The following is a 21,378-nucleotide window of genomic DNA, read 5'->3' as shown; positions in this document are numbered from 1 at the left end:
TGGTATCTATATATTTCAGGCATTTTTCTACAGAGACTTTAACATTTAAAGAGATGATATTTTTTATATTGTGTGGGATGACTGAGAGGTATTTTGACGAAAGCTGACATTCCCTCAAGGTGCGTTTTTTCAGCAGGGTATAGCATGATGAGTTATTTATATATAGCAACAGGATGTTGTTAGTATGGATGAAAACAAGTGGTTCAGTCATATCACTTTAAGAAACTTGACAGAATGGGCTGTAGTGTGAGAAGAACATGTAAGGTAGAGAAGATTAAAGGCGTAAACCAAATACCTAGTTGTGCTTTATCACACGGTAGAACTGGGGCTGAATAAATGCATGACTGACTCTACACTTTGTCCTGCCATCACTGTGTTTTTCTATGCATTTCTGTGGAGAGGCTGTCTGTTGGTTGCTCCAACATGCAGGTTGCTCTGCTCTCTATAATACAGAGTTAAGCAGCACTCCCCCTCATTTCCTCATATGAAGTCGCTGCAGCCACTTTAAAACTGTCAAATGTCTACTTTGCTTGGACCAATCAAATACTGACAATAATACATTTTATTTGTATAGCACTTTATAAACCAGAGATTATAGAGTGTGCCATCAGGACAAACTGATAATAACATTTGGAAAGGTACACTGGAGAGCAACAACACGGCCTCTCTTCATATTCAGACGGGAGGCATCACACTTCTAAACTCCACCTCTTTGTTCTCACTGGACACAGAGACTGAATTCATGAATGAATCACTCTGGATCAATGAGTTTTATAGACTGTCTGAAAAAAGCTTTCGGTGATATTTTGTCGTGTTTTCACAAAATGTTGGAAAATACCTTGTGAGAAGTAAACACTTTACACTAAATGTCAGCGTGTCTGTGTATTTTATGGACCGAATGATTCAAGTGCAGAAATTGTTGATTTGATGTCTTTAGCATTAGCTGTGGTCTTGAAAAAGCATCTTCACAGTGTCAAGTCTTTGTGAACTGTGAGTTAAATAGAAGAAATTAAACCGGCTTCAAGATCATCACCCTTAATCCAAGCTACCAAAACACAGTGTGATGAAACCTTTCAGAAAGAGGAATATCCTACATGAAATGGCACCAGCAGCTGCATCAGTTAATTGAAGATTAGTGTGATGAGATAGCAGGCTGGCGATGCTAAAGGCCATCAGCTGTCTCCAGAAGATATTCCAATTAATTCACAGTGACTCATCATGATCGCACGCAGTAATAAAACGGGCCAAAGCCAAATCTCCATGCCTTAAAATGTAGGACAGGGTCACAGGATAGCAAATACTGGAATGTCACAAAATGGGCATAGACAATTTGCATGGGAATAGTACATCTTTAGCTCACTGTTTCGTATGCTTGGGCGAGATGGCAACAAACTCAAAAAAGTTAAAATGGTAAAGGAAGGTTTCACCGGGCAGCTCTCAGGATATGTAAATGAAAAAATGTTGCTGAAGAAAGAAAAGCTTTATGTTTTTAACAACTTGGCAATAATCATTGGCATTATTGTCAATGTTAGCAGTTAAAACATACTAATTATTATATTCACAAAACAATGAATGTATTGTAATGCTCATCATATTCTGAACTAACTCCAGTGACAGGTCTATAAACCAATGGACCACAGGGCATAGTTTGGAAAACAAATTGATGTTACATCACCTGTAGCTACACTGAGTTAAGGCAGTCAGTAGGTCCTTGAAAAATAAGTATTTTGTATTGACTATAGTCTAATTAACCTACATTAACCCTGCTTGTAACAGTTCATTAAAATGCTTTTCCATCTCCTTTTGTAAGCCTTCACATTTTCATCAATTAGTATGCATAGCAGCATGCATCATGCATGAACTGCTCATTTATTACATGTTTTGTGCATGGATGCTAGGTGTAATTACTCTTGCAGTGTGTGTTTAGAATGCTGTCGGCTACAATGAGATGCTATTATTGGCTGCGGTTCACCATCAGTAGCTTTTAATTAATATAGTGGGACTTTAATACTCCTCTTCTCTCATTATGATGCACTTTTGTTACATTTTAATCCAACTCCTGCAAATCCTGGGCCACCTACAGCACCTTCTGGTGATGCATGATCAGGCTCTCCTTTTTTTCTCAGACAAGCCGAGTGATGCTGCTTTTTTTAAACAATACAACTAAAAACAAAAAGGCGTTGCCGTTTACGTGTGACAGAATTGGGGTTGGAATTGGCTGTATGTTAAGGGGCTCAAGCTAAAATCTTGCAGGTGGCTCTCCATACATGGAACCAGCTACAATCAGCCTGTAGCAATATTGTCCAAACGCACCCACTCCAAGGGCAAACACAGGGTGCGTTTGTTTTAATGCACAGCTCATCCGGATGGAGAACGTTCCATCCGCAGGAGAGCTGTAATGACGTCCCCGCCCAGTCGTGCTGGTCGCGCTGTACACAACAATGCGGCTTCTCAGTCGGTCACATTACAGGGAAGAAAAAGGAAAGAAAGTACGAAGAGAGATAAAGGAAAAACAAACGACAGTGATTTTATCTATATGACAGGCGGTGGCGTCGTTATCTCCAGGTAATTCATAGTTATTTACCACAATACTGCCATACATGTGGGTCTGACTAACTGCCAGTGCAAAACTGTAGGTGCTAGCTAGTGCTCAGTCGAAAATGCTGACGCCAGATGCTCATTTGTATTCACGAAAGACGCCTAATGCGTTAAGCTAGTTAACACAGAGATACACTTTCTTTATTTCCGGCAGTGTTCATGTAAAGTTTTGTACTACTGAATATGTTAGATGTATCCCGAGATACATTTCCGCAAAGTGCTGATATGTCAAAAGCTTGTGACCATTCCCAGAAAGCAGTCAGCAGTCTGAATCATTCGTCCAAACTATTGTTGCTAGCAGAGGTGGAAAAAACTGCTCATGTGTGACATGTTAGCCTCTCATGTCTGAGACAAACTTGGCTTATTTGCCACAAGCTCTTGTACAAAACAGAGACACTACGATCTGATTGATAATACCAGCAGTTTTGGAGTAAGTGTGTGTAACATCTCTTTCTTTTTATTTGGAGGGACAGAAAAACCCAAAAGAAGATGGAGACATGTTAGTATTGAGCTTCAGATGTGACAAGAGGACAGTGGTGGCTATGAGATAAACACGTAAGTAAAAACTAAATTAACACAACATGCAGTAGCTACAACACAAACGCAATTGCTATATAAGGTCATAGAAGAAGTAACACCATTATCCAGTGCTATAACTTGTTAACAGATTAGTTGGATTAGTTGTTGTTTACAAAGAGGGAAGGCTGAGTCCTAGTTTACAGTTGAACATGTGATTACACAGCAGATAACACAACACATTTTAGGCCTATATGGGCATTGAATCGTTTTTTATACTACAATATGGTTTTACTGTAGCAGAACCATGCCAGAGGTTATGTCTATGCACCTTTAGTGTTACGGGTAAACAAAAACAAAGGTGTTTGCACTGCCATGAAGGCTGGCAGGAGGACTCAGAAAGAGGAGACCAGAGAATGTAGGTTGAACCTCGGCAAACATCTTCCCCTCTAAAGTTCCCAGGAGTCCAACCCTTTTTGTTTTGTACCTTACCCTTTGTGCTGACCTTTTTTAACAAGAGACTAGCAAATAAACTGTTCCGCCTACTGATCATAAAACAACTCACATCCTTTAATATTATATTACCATGTCAATAAACTGAAAGTAAACAGCCAGCAGCACTGAGGGCAAAGAGTAAGCAGGTTCTTCTTTGAGTAAACACTGATTAACACACAATATGGAACTAATATTAAGCCAAACCTGCTGGAAGGAAAAGCCACAGAGTCTTGTGGCATCCTTGAACTACATTACTTTAGCGTAGTTAATGCGTTTTAATGCACATCTTTCTGGACTATTATCTCTGTTCATTGCTATGCTTCTCTGCAAACATGTGCATATCTCCTTGAATATATACTTGCACATTCTGCCTAGCTCTTTCTTTGTATACAGTTACATTGTGCAATTGAATTGACATTAAAAAAAAAGAAGAAAGTGTTCTACTTTATATTAATGTTTCTTGTCTCTGACCAATATACCATAGCAAATTCCTTGTATGTGAAAACCAACTTGGCAAAAATATTGGAGTCTGAATATTGAGTAATCCCTTTGGCTTTCATTTACAATGTTCCAAGGTGTATAAACAACCAGCTGAGGAAAAGTAGGAGGGAAGAAGATGAAGCTGAACGAACGCAGCGTGGCGCACTACGCCACCTGTGACTCACCGCCAGACAAGACAGGCTTCCTGTTCAAAAAGGGTGAGCGCAACACAGCGTATCACCGGCGCTGGTTTGTCCTGAAAGGAAACATGCTCTTCTACTTTGAGGAGCGCGAGAGCCGAGAGCCCATCGGTGTCATCGTCCTTGAAGGATGCACCGTGGAGCTGTGCGAGTCAGCCGAGGAGTTCGCCTTTGCCGTCAAGTTTGACTGTGCCAAAGCCCGGGTGTACAAGATGGCTTCTGACAACCAAGCAGGCATGGAGTCGTGGGTGAAAGCGTTGTCGAGGGCCAGCTTTGACTACATGAGGCTGGTGGTGAAGGAGCTGGAGAGGCAGTTGGAAGAGATCCAGGAGGCAGCAGGAGGAGACTGCGTCGGGGCTGGAGGCCTGCAGGGCAGGTCCAAGCCCTCCAGGAGACACCAAGTTTCACGGTCCAGATCAGGAGCATCCTCTTCTTCATCTTCATCATCTACATCCTCCTTATCCTCATCATCAGGGGCCCCTCCCATGGCAGTCAACTATTCTGCCCAGAGGAGCTTCCAGGATGAGGTGCAGCTCATGTCTGATTGTCCCAAGGAGAACGGAGTTGCGTGGAGTAAACCAGCAGTCTCATTGGCTAACGGCTTTGCTGAGGAAGCGTCCTCCTGTGCGGCCTGGGAGGCCTGCTCAGACTCTGGGAGTAACAGTGGTCCAGGGGCCGATGGGGTGAGGGCTCCACCGGTGCCACGCAGGAGACGAGGAGCCTCTCTGGAAAGCCCCGTCTCCCCTGGCACCGGCTGCTTCTCCAAACTCCATGACTGGTACGGCAAAGAGGTGGAGGAAGTGAGAGTGCAGTGGCTGCAGAGCAAGTGAACTTATTGAGATAGGTTATATCTTTTTCCACAGTTTTATTATTCCTTCCTGATCATTCTGCGACCCAACAGACGGGCGACAAAACTGAGACCTTTTTTGCACATTGCAGTCTTATCACAGATAAAAAAAGACAAATAGATTACTAGATTGATTCCATATCTTGGCTGGCACAGGGGAATCAATCTTTCTTAAACATTAGCACTATCCATTGTACAACGCAACACATTTTAATCACAGTATGCTAACAGGTTTGAATGTCATTTGCCAACGACAATTATAAATATTTGAGAATTAAAATGGTAATCATTTATTAAAAGCATCAGTTTTTCTGATGCTACACTTAATTTAGAACTACGCTGTTTTATTTTTACATTGCCAATTTTAAAGAGTTCTTCTCCATTCCTCTAGCTTACACATATTCCAAACATATGCAATTGTATTGGGGTCAGATCTCATTAAAGCTGAAGCAACCTTGATAAAGTATGTTCTCTATATGTTTACATGCAAAATCCGGTGCTAAGCAACTGAAAATACATAAAAATAACTGCTTAAATCACCACATCAAGGTTTATTATTGATCCTAGCCCGTGATGGTAACAGTGTGTTCTATGCAAATGAAATAAAGAAGGCCACACAAGTAACAATCTGGAGACATTGCGTAAAACAAATCCTAATCCATGGATCAGGTTGCTATAGTCACACGTTATCTGCAGCATACAGAGGAGAAAGATAAGAGGAAATCCTGTTGCTTTAAGATTGATGATAAAATGATGAAATAGAGAAAGAGCACTGTTTGTACAGCTGATGACATTTTTATAATCTCATGGCAAAGGCACCAAGACAATTAACATCAATCCAGTTCAGCATTTCCAGCTTCCTGTAACTTCCTGTAACTTTGAGATAAGAAGTAGTGTCAGGGAACACTAGACCAGTTTCCGCACATCTCGACCGAGAGAAGTTGCGGCGGCTAAGGTCATCCTCTCGACAGTGGCCGTGGTGGAGCTGCATGTCTCGCTCAGAGCTACACACTTGTATTTTTAGCCTTTGTTAGCTTGCGGCCAGATGATGCTGTGTCACAAGAGTACGTGTCACTTAGTTCTCGTTTGACTCTTGGATTTCATAGAAGGAGATGTTTTGTCTTGTCTCGCAGGAGTTTTTTTATTTGCCATAGTTATTATGTTATAATTCCTTTTTTTTACAATCAAATCATTTTAATTCAGTCATACAGTGTGTTGTGACATGTATGTGAACATTTAACCTCTTGGTTTGCATTTCAATATTTTGCTCTTCCATGTTGGAAAATAACACCAGCAGTCTTGGGCCTTTTTTAAATGATTGTGTTACTATAATTATTTTGTATTTCTATATTCAATCACAAAGCATTCTTGATTTATATTTGCCATATGTTAACTTTATAACTCTGGTATTGTACTTGCAACCATTGCCACTGTGTTGAGAGGGTTACTGTACTGCTGCTATTCTTTCTTCCTTTCTTTCTTTCTATCTTTCTTTCTTTCTTTGTAATCACTTTTGACAAGTCTGCATCATTGCACAGCGCTATCGTTTCTCTACACTTGACTTGTATAGAAATGACAATGTGGGGAGTAGTGGTAAAGTGTGGATGTTTTTTTACAGCTACATCAAAGTGGTATGCTCTTGACATGATTTCAACAAAATTATACTCGTGCCAATTTTATGAACTCCAGAAGAGCACTCCTGTAATTATAGATGACAAAAGTCGGTTTTTAATAATAACAATATGTAAAGAAATGTGTCAAAGTGTCAAACGAACCGTATTATTATTTTTTTCTCCAAAAGTGCCAACAGAGAAATGCAATCTAAATTCACGTTATTAAAATGGTCAAGGCTCTCTTTCTCTATTGAATTCCACAATCGTAGTCAAGTATTTAATGTTCTAGTTCACAATATGAGTATTATTTGAAATAACCAATGATGTTGTGGATTTGACACATTTTTCTGATATGGTACCATGAAAAGAGGTTTGTTTATAAAGAATTGAATGTAAACCCTTAAATAAACAGTGTTAATATGTTATGATGTGAACAGTTGCGTGTCATTACGATATCTGACTACTTAAGTTTAGTTTCTTCTTCGAAATATATATATTTTTAATTAGTATGGCTGGTTTAGACATTGGATGTTTTTTTCTTCCATATGTGTTACTTTTTCAGAACAGTATGATGGGCAGTGGCGGAAGAAGAACTTAAATGTTTTAATAAAGTAAAAGTATAAATACTACAGCGCAGATGTTAATTATATTCTTCATTGATAAAACATAATGGTGATTTAACCTATGATAAAAGCCCATTACATTTGCATGAATAAGAACTATATATCTGGCCACATTCCCGATAGAAAGCACAAGCTAAAACACTGTGTATATCCCTGAAAAATAATAAACCCATGTAATTACTGCTTGTTGCCATAGATACAAATGCCATAACAGTGATCTCTCGAGATTGTAACTACCAAAAGTGAAATCACTCATAATGCAGAATGTCCCATTTCAGAAGGATATGCTGTATGTTAAATCACTGCATTATAATTATTTATGCATTAATGTCTAATTCACTAATGTTTCGGCTGGTAAAGGTAGGGCTCATTTTCTTTATACACAGCTGGGTAACATCTTCTTTGCATACATGATAATGTAGGATTGTTTTGAAATAAATATATGAAAAGTAAATTAGAATGTAATGGGAAATCCTCAAGTAAAGTACCATTTTTTATTTATGTACACGTACCTGAGTAAATATACCAACATCGCACATCCCCTGAATTCATGTAAAGCCTGGGCAGGCCTCATGAAACCACACATTCTGGTGCTGTTCAGCCTGACCCTCACCAGGTGGCGCTGTGCCACAGTTTGTAGTCTGTTAGAGTATTCTCAAACCTTTCAAGGAATACAAAGAGGCTTTCCTTTTTGCTGGAGATTAGAATGTAAATTACTACTGACAGAACCCAGCAAGTCTCTAGAGTAGAAAAAACATACATTTCCTAATAGATAACCCGTTTGTTTTTATGTTCTCTTCTCTTTTTGTGCAATTTTAAAAACCATAAATACAAAAGACAAATGTGATGCTTTAGGTCCTCTGGTTGCACTATTATCTCATGTGCTGTATTTAGATTGACTGTCAGCAAATATCGCACCCATGGGTCGCACCACCTGAGTTTGAGTCAACAAATGCTCTTTTTAATCCGCCCTTTTTATTGTCCAGTTTAGGCTCCATCATACAAACAGTGTAGGATACTTAACAGTGTAGAATTGACTGTTAAAGCAGTGACAAATATTGACATATTAAAGCTAACAAAGTTAACGTGAGTATCTGAATTCTTGATAGAGTCTGGATCCTTTATGTACTTTACATCTTGTACTGTACTTAACTTCAGTACTTCACTTCCGGTCTGGTTATTTCAACATAAAAGTACATCTTGAATGCATTGCAGAGGTGTTTCTGTTTTTCAAAATATTCAAATATTCAAAATATAAGCAAATAATGTGCAGTTTCTAAGAAAGTAACCTTTTAGGGTTCAACTATTGAGCTCAGTAAATTAACACATTAAGTTGTTTGCATCGTTAATCTATTTGGCAGTTGAAAGTTACAAGTTATGTGGCAGATGGGGGGTTTTAAAATGCATTAATGAGCACATTATATAAAATACATTGTTATATAATGCTGTTTAAATGTGAATGCATTCAAAACAATACAATGTGTAATATAAAATCATTCAACTGACCGTGCCCATTTTGCATGCCGATCAAGTACTTGCACTTTTATGCTTTTATGCTTCTTTTAAGTAGCCTACATTTTGCATTAGTAGCTTCAAGTATAATTTTAAATTAAGGACTTTACCTTCAACACACACATATATAATGGTATTTACTTTGTGGTGAAATGTAACTAAGAATGAACTAATATTAACTATTACTTGAACACTATATGTTTTGAGATATTTGTGCTTTTTGTATTTTCTATGTTATGCTAGTTTATCTACTCTTGAAGCCAATATTTTACTTTAACTGCACTATTTATTTGAGAATTTTAGTTAAATAAATCAATATATTTTGGAATATTATGGATTAAAATACCAGGCCTCTTATTCTGAAAAGATAGCAGCCGGAAGTGTGATTGTGAATTCCCTCTTGACAGCTGGAACGCGGCATATTTTCTTGACAGCGGAAATGAGGAGTCGCCACTTTTTTTCCGCGTCAAGTTCGTTGCTGAAAGTTTTCTTTCCTCTTTTTGTTTGTAGCGGAGGAACTGTGGCGTGCACTCACAATGAGAGAGAAAGCGACGGACTTTTTAACATGCAGCTATTCCAATGATGTCCAGTTTCCCGTTGCTCACCAACGACATCGTTTTGAGTTACTTTAGATGCTTCTCAAAACATTTCCGTTATGCGAAGTCCAACTTGTTGGTTAGTCGTCGTGCTGCGGTGGGTGCCCATCCGAGATAACGGAGAACGTGAGTATGTTTTGAAGACTGTATAATCGTTTCTTGTCTGGGCTGTAACCATCACTAAACTCTTAACCACATGGGGGATAATCCCAAAAATGACGAACTTCCCCAGAAATGTGGACACATGTACTTCTCCCGTCCAAAATTACCCTTTTTTCTTCACAATACATCGTCGAGAAAATGATTAGTGAGAGATTTAAAGGGCTCTGCTTCCCCTCGGTGGGGCCGGGGGTGATGGCGCAGACTTTTTAGCCCCAAAAGTGAACTTTTCTTTTGAGGTCCCGTCATACCGCCGAGCAGGATTTTCTGTCTTTGAGCTGCTGGGCGTCACATCTACAGGGATAGTTGGCACAAAAGATGCACACAGCATGTGGCTTTTGGTGACCTTATAGTAGTTTAATAGTGCGTGTTTGCGTGGGTGCATGCGTGCGTATGTGTGTGTGTTCTCACAACTATTTGGGCGCAAATCTATCAGTGGTTGTTTCCATGGGGATGTCACAATATACAACCTATTGTCACTTATGTGTGATACATGTTAACAGGCCGTACATGGGTTTTAAAAGTGTCTTAACTGACAACATTTTCATCCATAGGAAAAACTAACACATCATTAGTGTGTACTGGAAATGTGAACGTTATGGTTGAATGTGGCAGACGTTGTTGTGTGTTTGGTTAAGCGCCAGAGAACCCCGAACCCCCCATGACTGCAGGATGGAGGAACAGGAACAAGTGGGGAGCAGTCACTGGCTTTCACAATCCTCTGTTGTGTAGCAGTAAATCAAAACACTACTGTGTGTGTGTGTGTGTGCCTGTGTGTGTGCCTCTGTGTGTGTGCCTCTGTGTGTGTGCCTAGATGTGTGTAAAAGAGGATATTCCTTCAAAGTAAAGCCCCCTCTATCTCACATTCTGAGGCAACAGGTGTGGAGTTGTGGTGTTTCCCTAAACAGTCCTGACCAAAACAGTAGTTTGTAGGGAATGGCTTGTATGGATAAAATCTTTTGAAATGTTGTATTTAAGTTGAAGCCATTTCATATTTTCACTCCACAACTTTTCTATGAAAATATTGCAACATTTTTACTTCACTACATTGATTTGCCAGCAGCTTTGGTGGTAGTGACTTTCAGATTAAGATTGTGAAAACCAAAACCTATGATTAACAATTAAAATATGCTTCATTTTCAAAGATTAAACTGTCCAACATTATATAACATAAACAAAATACTTGAATCAGCCATACCTCTACCACAACATCATTATAATGCTATGTTTATGCATCAGTATAATATAATTGAGGTGACAAAAGTCATACCCTTTTTCACATTGCTGATAATACTTCTGCACTTTATACACTTACTTTATAACCCAAGTGAAAAATATACTTGGGATGGCTTCCTCCATGATCTTTTTCAATCACAATTATAGAACAGGCCGTAGATGAAGATTGTCAAATATAATAAGTTCAATGTTAGCTGAATGACTAACATGGATTTTCATTGGATGAACTCTAGTTTTTTAACACTGGCGATTGGCAACAAAGCCACAACTATTCCTTGCTTTGGCTAGCGTTCAAACAATGTTGTACTTTTTATTATTATGAAAAAACAACAGTGTATAATGTTAATGTAAATGGTCGGTGTACATGTGCTGCTCCTTGGGACATATTTTGGCTATTTGGAACAAACTGGATGAGGGAATACTCAATAAGTAATCCACTACTTTTAATACAATATTGAGTTAATATATATATTTGGACAGCCAATACTTCACACAGTACTAGTGTATTATATATTTTAGAAGAAGTTTGCTATTTATTGATTTATTGATATTTATTTATCCAACTCCAATATGACCATCAAGCAGCTTTTCTAGCTGGTTTGCAACATTACCAACATTGACCTAAATACATAAATAAATAAATAGATTTTTAAAGGGATTTCCACCACATTAAAACTGTGATGCAATATTCCCAGCAGCCTGCTGAGGTCTGCATTCTTGTTGTTTTAGTCATTAAGATGTAACTGTTATCCCACCTTGACTCATTGATTTACAACAGAGAAAAAAAACATGCCCCTGGGGTGGGGAAGTAATGCTAGGAAGTTTGCTAGACTGCACATTATATTTTCCGTGGCAGGCAGCTTTAACTCAGTAAACCTCCAACAAAAGGTTCACTATATTTCAAGGTTTCAGTGGAGTCCCAGATCTCTGATTAGCGTTTTCACTCGCAGATTTTTCAGATAAATTTCATAAGAGAGTTTACTTCCTCACAGATTTCCTAGGTTTCTGAAAGTTGGATATTTTGATGTTGTCTTCACTTCTCTTTTGCTCAGTGTGGTATGGACACGAGGAGATCAGTTGTGGCCACCAACGCAGACCATCATAAAAACATTTAAAACTGAAAAAGTAATGCGACTACAAACCACAATCAGAACATCATTTTTTAATGACCTTTAGGTCTGATGACCATGTGAGAAAAATTCCCTTTTTACATTTTCAGCTCTGAAAAAATCTTGGACTCTTCCTAGAGATGGGATGTCGCTTGTTTAGCAAATAATGATATTACTTGGTTGGGGATTTTCTTCTTGGTTAGTGTCTGAGACATCTTTCCTAGAAAGAAAGGACTGCAACTCCTTGGAATTAAGATTTTTAAGCGCTGTGCACATTTGATGTCCACGTTTTGCATATGTGTTGTTGCAGTATGCAAGAAAGAAGTGGGCTCTGCAGTTGGCCCTCAGCCGTGGACCAGACAATGTCATGGTTCAATGTCTTTAACTGAGATTATATCGGATGCCAGCGCTCCTGCTTCCCTCAGGGGTTCCAAGAAATCCAGTGATGAGACCACGAGAGAGGGCTGACCCACAGCTGCCCTGTGGGGAGGTGGGGGGGGGGGCAGAGAAGGAGAATGAGGGAAACCGTTGGAGATAGATTGGCTGATTGTAGACAGGAGTAGGATTCCAACAAAGACAGACGGAAGACACTTATTAGAGCAGAAAATGGCAGAACAAGAAAGCAGTTTTCTTGTGTCAACAGGGGCCTTTTGCAACGCAACACACATGAGATTTAAGTCACATATCTGACCACCCTAAACAGCTTAGCTTGAAAATCTTAACTAATGGGACACAAACACATGATGCATACAGTAGTGTGGAGTTATTGAGTGTGCACGGATTTCTGCAAGCGATGGACACATGCGGGCCTTTGTGTCTTTTCCAAAGCAGCAATAGTTACAGCCAGTGTGTATTTGCGTGTGTTTACCCCAATGCGCTCCTGTTCTTGTTGTTGGAAGAATGTTGATTATAGGCCCGATAAATGGCAACAGAATGAAAATGCTGTTTAAAACATGTGCTTTAAGGCTCTGCATTTGCAATACCTTCGTAGGTGTGTGTTTGTGTTTGTGTGTACACAGTGAGGAAGCAACATGGGGTCAAGAGTTCTGCTTTTGTCATCTTTAGAAAAGAAGCACTCCCTGAATGTTTGCTTTTTAGTCCTGAGAAGTTTTCCCAGTTCTCAGGTTAATGGACCGTTTCAAGCAATATGCCAAATCTTATGTGGTTTCAGCTTCGCAGATGTAAGGATTTATTGCTTTTCTTTGTCAAAAAAAACGTTTTGCCTATTGACAAAACAAGTTCAATGAAGACAGCAAGATGGCCTCTGAGAAACATTTAAAACTATTACTCAAATCAAATGAGATAACAATCAGCAGATGGATCAATGACGATTTTAAGTTGCAGCCGTACATATTACATGTCATTTACATGTCATGTCACATGTCATGATTCAAAGGTTTATTGTCCTAACATATACACGACTACGCAGTAATGTATGAAAAACTTAGATCGCTAAACAGTGCAATTTACAAGACATAACAAAAAAAAACACCCACGCACACACACACACACAATACTTCTTTGTGTTGGTTCCTCCGTTTGTGTGTTTAGCAGAGTCATGTCTAAGTTGAAGTGAAAGAAGGAACACATTGTCACGCAAAATGACCAATTTTCATCATGTCTAATTAGTTTATTCCCAACATTAGCACAGAGAATAAATCCCTAAACAAGATTCCTGTGAGGTTTTTCTGTGAAACTGGAACTCAACGGTCTCCTGATGAGTCTCAATGTGGACAAGTTTATAACTCTTGAATTAGCCTTCCAGGAAGTCAGATGTTTGCAGATGATTCACAGCCGATCAAATTGACAACACACACACACACACACACACACACACACACACACACATACACACACACACACACACATACACACACACACAACATTGATTATCTCTCAGAAATACTATCATGCTTCTTCACAATGAATCAGAAATGAGTACTGATGACTCATTCACAAAGTGCCGGTGGATTTCAGCCAGAGATTTCTGTCGTGCTCTCCCCGGCTGGAACATTTGAGCGTTGAATACTTGAATTGGCTGAATTGTATTGATTTGTCAGCACCAAGTTGTGAATGATGGATTGTTGTTTCCAGCTTTTTCAGAAACTGAGGCTGTGTATGGGTTCCAGTGAGAAGTTGAGGTCAGCTGCCGGTGGCTTTGTAGCCGAGAAACACTCAAACTGTTTAGCTTTTCAGTGAATGAGTATTTCATGTTCTGTAATAACCACAGTCACTCTCTGTTTATTTAGCCAGCGCTTAAAGTATCCCGTTATTAGATTTTAACAGTGTGCATAGTATATGGTAAAATACCTTTTGTGCATCGCAATATTCAGATTACGTAAATGCAGGGCAGAAGTCCTAATAGATGAACTCATTGATTTCAGAAATCAGAATTTGTGAATTTTTTTGAATCAGCATTTGCTATTTTAACTTAAGGAATGGTATATTAAGATTCAGTTTCACCTATTCACCCTATAATGACTGTATTGAATGCCAAAAAAAAAAAAAAATATTATTTATAGAGCTGAAACAACAACTCAACATTAAATGTGTTGCATGTTTTCCATTTGGATGATTTACTTATAGTTTCTCTTTTTATATCATTTTGTTAATGGCATATCTCTGGGGGTTGGACTATTGGTCCAACAAAACAACACATTATAAAGATCTTTTTTCTGGAGAACAATCAGTCATGAAAGTCAGCTGCAGGCTGCAGCCCTCAGATAGTAGCAGTGCCGTCTACAGACAATGACTAGTTCCCCCCCCCCCCCCCTCCTCACACATCACATCTATCCAGGCAGCCAAAGGCAAACTTGACTTCTCTTTTTATTTGCTTGCCTGTCATTATGTCTGTGGGAGCCCTATATTTGAGTATTTTCTTGACATGCCAAGGTCTGTCTGCCAGCTAATGATAGACTGAGCAGAGATGTTTTGTATTAGTCATTGGTGGGATGCCGGACAGCTGGAAGGATGCTTGTTAGTGTGGAGTTCAGACTGGAGACATAATCATCATATTTACTGTTTTCTTTAAGGGATTTGTTTTCCGGTGAAAGTGTTTTTGATTCTCCAGAATACAGTTGGTTTCAATTTCAAATTCAAACCTTTTTAGCGTGATTTCCTGTGCTTATCACATATCCAGCCTTTTAGTTGTGTTCCTTTCCCAACCTGCCTCCCTCTCTCCGTTCCCAGACGACAGGAAATGACCAGAAAGCGGCCAGGTCTCCAGAATAGCACATTGTGTTGGAGCCTGTATTGTTGTGGGAAAGTAAAGCTAGAGAATACTCCAACCAAAACAAAAACCTATACACCCATTAGTATATCTCCTACACAGTATGCAATACTGCAATATATAAAAAAAAGGATTCACTAGTACACAGAAAAGAAAAAAGTTTCAAGATGCAGACAGTTGAAAATAACGTCTATTCATATTTTGATTGTAAATAAAGGCGTCTGCTCCAGTAGAGGCCAATCGCTGAAGGTTAAAGTCTAGCTTTGTTTATGTACTGTCATAATTTAAGGTTTTACACAAATAAACATGTCTATGCGATACCTGCTGTAAGCATTTCAAACTATCAATGTGTCCTTTTGATGGTTTCTTATTGTAATAGACTGGAGCTCGACCTCTCTTGTTTTACCCTCAATCAGCTGATGCTATCTTCTGGCTATGAGACGTTAAGGCCGGGGGTTATCATGTTTCTGCGCTACTTCCTCCTTCACAATATGTTCTTCAATTATGTAAGCTGTGCATGTCTCGCTTTCTGCTCTGTTCATTATCAAAGCTGTTTCACATCTCACTTCACACAAACAGGAACACTGAGACTCGGCCAATCCCATCCCTGCAACTGCTGCACATCTTTTGTCATGTAGAAGTCATACATCAAAAAAGACGTTACATCTTCTTTTATCTAGCTGATCAATCAGGCATAACTAAATCATTGAGTTAAGCATTTGTATCTACATGTTGCTGTCGTCAGGGTGGTGGAGCAGCTTGTTGCACTGAAGTGTAATCCCCCAGCTGAAAGGGATAGAAAGAGGTCACATGGTGTCAGTTCACGCTAACTGCCGTTTTGCCTGTCAATAACAATATTCACAATATTTTGTTATATATTTACTCTTTTGGCATGTTTCATTTGATAACAGCAAACAAGCTGCTTGCTGCTTATGGATGGAATTATGGAAGATGGATTCATAATTGATAATGTAGACTTTAATATAGCTATCTTGGGCGTTGCATGCTGCTTGGACTTTGCACTGTGTTCGAAATAGTCCGTTTTAACTTTAAACTTCATTGTCTGGCTTTAACTACATCAAAGTTTGCAATCAGATATCCCAGAATAGCATCCTTCAGCACCACCTCTCCGCTTCATGTGTGTATTCATATGAAATGTTACGTCCTGAATGCCCCATATCCTCTCTATCCGTTACCACCTGTATAAATACATGTTTCTGTTAAACCTGTAGCTTTCAACACGAATGAATTTCAATCAGTTCATATTTGCTCTTGTACTTTGATATTCAGGTACACTTTCCACCCTGGTGGAAGAGTATATTTTGGTAGGCTGTGAGTGTGTGTTTGTGTGTGTTTATAGTGTCTTTGCGTGTGTGAACTAGTCGCAGCTTGCCAGCGCAGGGCAGGGCTTCCTGTTGCTGTGATTACTGCCCGGGCACAGCAGAGATCCTTTGGTCTCTGTTCCCCTTCAGTTGTGCCACCTGGACCTTCACCCACCAACCTGGCCCCTCCTCCTTTCCTCCTCTCCTCTCCCCTCCCCCTTCTCCTTATTTCTTTTCCTCACTTCCTGCCGGCCTTCTCATTATCCCCTCGTCTCTCTTTCTGTCTAGTCATGTGACCCTGGTTTCTCTGTCTCCTCCTCTTCCTTTCATCTTTGACTCCCTCACTCCTTACAGCGTCCTCCTCTCTCTGTCCCTCTATTCTTAAGAAGCACCCACTTTCACACACTCACTTACTCTCAGTACTTGTAAATGTATCTCTAGCTCGTGATTCATTCAGTAATTCCAGAGAATAATAAACACAATCTGTTTTCCATCCGGGACCTTGTGATGCACATGTTTCAGCATTTTTCTTCTTCTCCCAATTCATGTGTTTTTTTCCACTCCAGTTTTTCCCGTAAAATCTGGAGTGTTTGAAGTCTCAAAGAGCCTTGATGCCAGGCAGACTAATTGAGTTGTGAGCAATAGATTGGATCCGGCTGATCTCCGTAATAAGGCCAGTGCTATATAAAGGTCAGGAGGATGTGGCTTGCCGTAAATTGCATTTGAGATAACGAGCATGACAATTAGGAGCACATCCTATTTTTGAACAGCTAAATGCCGCATTGAGGTGTACACGTGCACACATTGTCGGACAAGTTAGTCACACACAGGTCTCTTTGTGTGTGTGTTGGAATAATGTGTGTGCATGTTTCAGTATGGCTATAATAACATACTGACAGCTGTCATTTAGCCCTTCAATTAGGGTTGCATATCGTTGACTTTTTTACGATACCGATACCGATACCACTGAACGATACCGATACTCAACCGATACATATCGTGATACTTTCATGTTGCATAAGGGAAAGATTGAATCATCCTGCAATACTCCCATGAAGCGCTTTATGATGTAGTTAACATGTCAAATGAATATTAAATTCAATTGTGGGACTTGGACCTTTTAGTACTGAACAAACAATGAAAAACACGTTATCTATGAAGAAAACAGATTCTGCAATATCATTTATAACAACCATCAGGCGTGAATAGTACATCTTGTCAATGGAAAAAGAAAATAGCACCAGTATAATCAATATTCAACCTGAGATTCGACTGACCAGAGAACACATAAAGGATCATGAGATCTCGGCATTGCACATAAAACAAATAGCATAATTAAAATCAACATTTGCCTGATGAAAACAAATCCCATCACAGTTCAGTTTTGTTCATTCATCTTCAAGAAGAGGAGCATATCTGCTCTCTGGATCCAAACGGGCCCTTTCACAGCGTAGGATATCACCTGCTAAACTGAACACTCTCTCGCTTGGCACGCTGCTTCCCTGAACACAAAGGTACTTGGTTGCCATACGAGATAGCATTGGTTGGAGGTTACCACCTTTCCCAGAAATACACTTCTTGCAGTGGTTACAGACCCCACCATTCAGACATATGCAGCCACACTTTAGATTTTCTTAAGTGACTCATTTTCTGAGTTTCACGGCAAAATTGACATCGTAATTCCGACGGTTTGGGCGCGAGTTTAAGGATATTACGCCTCACTTTTATAAAAAAAAAAAACGGATCTGATTTCGGTACGGTATACCGTAGCCGCCAGTAACCGGTATTTCGGTAATACCGGGAACCGGTATGCACCCCTACCTTCAATAGTGTTGAATTTGTCAGATAGTCTACATATTTTTATATTCACAGTCAACTTTTATATTTTCACTCTTTTAGTTCTGTTTTGTCTTCCATTTTGAGATGTTTATATTATATAATTGTTTATTTTGTACTTTTCTAATTATGTGCAATACTTTGTTTTACATGCTGCTGCAATGAAAACACTTGTGATTAATGAAGTATATCTTATCTGATCTTATTTTAGGTAGATGCCATGCATAGTTTGTATGCTTTTGAGACGAGGGTTTTGTGCTTGCTGACTTCATGTTAGTTGCCTAATTTGAGCACAATGTAGATGTGGAGGATAACGGCAACAAATTATTATTTCCAATGTTTTTAATCTGAAAGTAATTTTCGTGGTTTATCGCTTAATCATTTGGTCTATAAAACATCAGAAAGCTGTGGAAAATGGCCATTACAGAAACCCGGAAGCCACGATGAAATCTCCAAATTGCTTTTTCATCCAGATCGTCGTAAAACCCAAAGAGATAAAGTTAACTATAATTTAATATGAGGAATAGAACAGAAGCTCACATTTGAGAAGCTACCCACATACATTTTGGGGCATTTTGTCTAAAAACTAAGATGACTGCTAATCAATATAGTTGCTGTTAGTTTTGTATTGGTTCACTCATTAGTTAGTTGAATAATCGTTTCAGTTCCGGCCTCGCACACCCTTGCACACCCTTGCACACCCTCGCATATCCCCCTTTAAGCCTTACCCTCAATTTAGTGGATCAGAGACTATCAAAATCAGAAGGATACTCATTTCAAGAAAATAATAAAACTATTAAAACCTCATTATCTAGGGAAAATAATGTATCAGCTTTTGTATTGCTGTGAAATGTGGGGGCGTTCTTTCCATTAATTTCCACACACAATGCGTCTTTCTTTAAAAACAATGACCATGAGAAATGCTGCATCTTTAGCCACTTCTGCACTAGCTACAGCATTGTGTGTGTGTGTGTGTGTGTGTGTGTGTGTGTGTGTGTGTGTGTGTGTGTGTGTGTGTGTGTGTGTGTGTGTGTGTGTGTGTGTGTGTGTGTGTGTGTGTGTGTGTGTGTGTGTGTGTGTGTGTGTGGTGTGTGTGTGTGTGTGTGTGTGTGTGTGTGTGTGTGTGTGTGGTGTGTGTGTGTGTGTGTGTGTGTGTGTGTGTGTGTGTGTGTGTGTGTGTGTGTGTGTGTGTGTGTGTGTGTGTGTGTGTGTGTGTGTGTGTGTGTGTGTGTGTGTGTGTGTGTGTGTGTGTGTGTGTGTGTGTGTGTGTGTGTGTGTGTGTGTGTGTGTGTGTGTGTGTGTGTCCGCACGACTGTTGTATATTTATTTAATATCCTGTGTGTGTGACAAGGGGAGCACACAGTGGTGTGTGAGAGCTGATACCAAGCTCTTGAGATATAAATAGGACCTCCCTGGAACAAGGCTTCCACCATCAGCACTGATAATTCTCCAGTGTGTGTAGGCCTCAGTCTTTGTAGACTTTAATTTCCTTGGTTTGCACACACACAATGCTGTCTCTATTTTGTTTTCAAGGAATCTTAATGTTGTAATGGAAGTGTTTTGATGGTCTTAAGCTTGGCAGTGCGTATTTCAATGGTGGTTTCAAGCAATATGAATGTTGGCTCTGCTCGCAATAGGCCATAGTGAGGATACTGTTTACTGGGCAGCACAGTCAAGCTGCTAACTCTTAATTTGTGTGATTAAGCAGGAACAACATACCGCTGCAACACACATTCAGCCCCCAATGTGTCCAGAGAATCATTCAGGGTTTGGTTAAGAACCAACTCAGTGGGCTGACGCTAGTCATGAGGTTACTCACACTGACGAGATCAATTCACGTGTGTCTTTCACGCATCCTGTTTCCTTCCCGCTTGATTTAAGTCCGCTTCAGGCTGTTGCCAGTTTTTTTTAAATGAGTTTAGTTCCACCTTTGGTGTCAGGAGCAGAGTTGTGAGGGTACGGTAAGAGCTGCACTACACCAATGTGATGTATTGTATCCGAAGTGTAACTGGGTTCAGACTTAAATTGACAATTTGAACCGTTTGGATCATAGTCTTTATCAAGCATTTGGAGGGTGCCCAGGAGACTACCTCCCTAACATCCGCTCCACAGCAATTCTTTTTTATCCTGGATTTATCGGCTGGTTCACTTTTTAACTAATGGTCAAAGAACTGTGAAAATTGCCTCGTGAGATTCTCAGAGCCCGAAGTGACAAATTGAAGTTGCCAAAATGTTCCTACCCACATAAAGATATTCAAATAAAAGTGATGGCAATATAGAAAAGCTGTTTGCTTGAGAAACGAGTTGCTTCTTCAAATTTGGTAGACCTCATGTCAGATGTTAGGATAGAGAGTTTGTACTATATCTCTTTAAATATCAGTCAGTCAAAACCTGCTTTCCAGGCAGAATATGTTCTACAGTTGGGCTTGTACAGCTGTCTAGTAGGCAAAAGACTTCTAAGGATTGTAGATGTCACTATGATGTTTTAAACGGTGGTTTCTATAAGCTGCAACCTCTGTACTTAATCAGTCATGTGGGACATGCACACAGGAGCAATGGTTTGGTTAAACTACATTTCGTTCTTGCCAACAAACCTGCATCTGATGTGGACATCGGACAGCAGTGTCTCAGGTTTCTCGTGGAGTCAGTGCTGCTGGACAAGCTGTGCCAGATTTCTGTAAAGCACATGAGAGAGACGGAGAAAGCAATCACTCTGTGTGCGTGTGTGTGTGTGCCACAATGAAGAAACCAGCCATTGAGGAAGAGGGGGGGGGGGGAGTGATGAGTAAGTTGAGGAAGGAAGAAAGGAAAAAAGAAATGAGGGATTTAGGAACTTGGGCTCTTTTGTGCAGGAATGTTTTCCATTTGAAACTCATTGTGTTTGATTTGGTCTGTCCTCTCCTGCTGAACGCTGTCTAGCAAAACAAAGAGATGATAAGAGCGTTGAGGTAAGAGGTCCAGGATAAGAACAAACTCCCAACCGTCTTAGTCTTTTTGGTTTCCCTCA

At 39.7% G+C, this 21,378-nt stretch overlaps 2 protein-coding genes across 4 annotated transcripts in view; both read left to right on the top strand.

Moving 5' to 3' along the window:
- Positions 1-2,432: 2,432 nt before the first annotated feature.
- Positions 2,433-7,183, top strand: pheta1 (PH domain containing endocytic trafficking adaptor 1). Of its 2 annotated transcripts, none has more exons than XM_034118531.1 (3): positions 2,433-2,565; positions 3,072-3,153; positions 4,185-7,183. In XM_034118531.1, the coding sequence occupies exon 3, from the start codon at positions 4,226-4,228 to the stop codon at positions 5,117-5,119; it is 894 nt and encodes a 297-aa protein (XP_033974422.1). In that variant the 5' UTR covers positions 2,433-2,565; positions 3,072-3,153; positions 4,185-4,225; the 3' UTR covers positions 5,120-7,183. The 2 variants fall into 2 exon arrangements, with proteins under 2 accessions (XP_033974422.1, XP_033974421.1); XM_034118530.1 differs by having other exon boundaries at positions 3,066-3,153.
- A 2,128-nt stretch (positions 7,184-9,311) lies between these two features.
- sh2b3 (SH2B adaptor protein 3) overlaps positions 9,312-21,378 on the top strand; it is a 46,896-nt gene continuing 34,829 nt past the window's right edge. For both annotated transcript variants that reach the window (XM_034117500.1, XM_034117501.1), the window contains exon 1: positions 9,312-9,606. The gene's annotated coding sequence lies outside the window, so the exon portion shown is untranslated. The remainder of the gene's footprint in view (positions 9,607-21,378) is intronic.

The sequence above is a fragment of the Trematomus bernacchii genome, unplaced genomic scaffold (assembly GCF_902827165.1).
Source record: "Trematomus bernacchii unplaced genomic scaffold, fTreBer1.1, whole genome shotgun sequence".
NCBI lineage: Eukaryota > Metazoa > Chordata > Actinopteri > Perciformes > Nototheniidae > Trematomus > Trematomus bernacchii.
The sequence above is the reverse complement of the archived record's forward strand: the minus strand, read 5'-3'. Positions and strand labels throughout refer to the sequence as shown.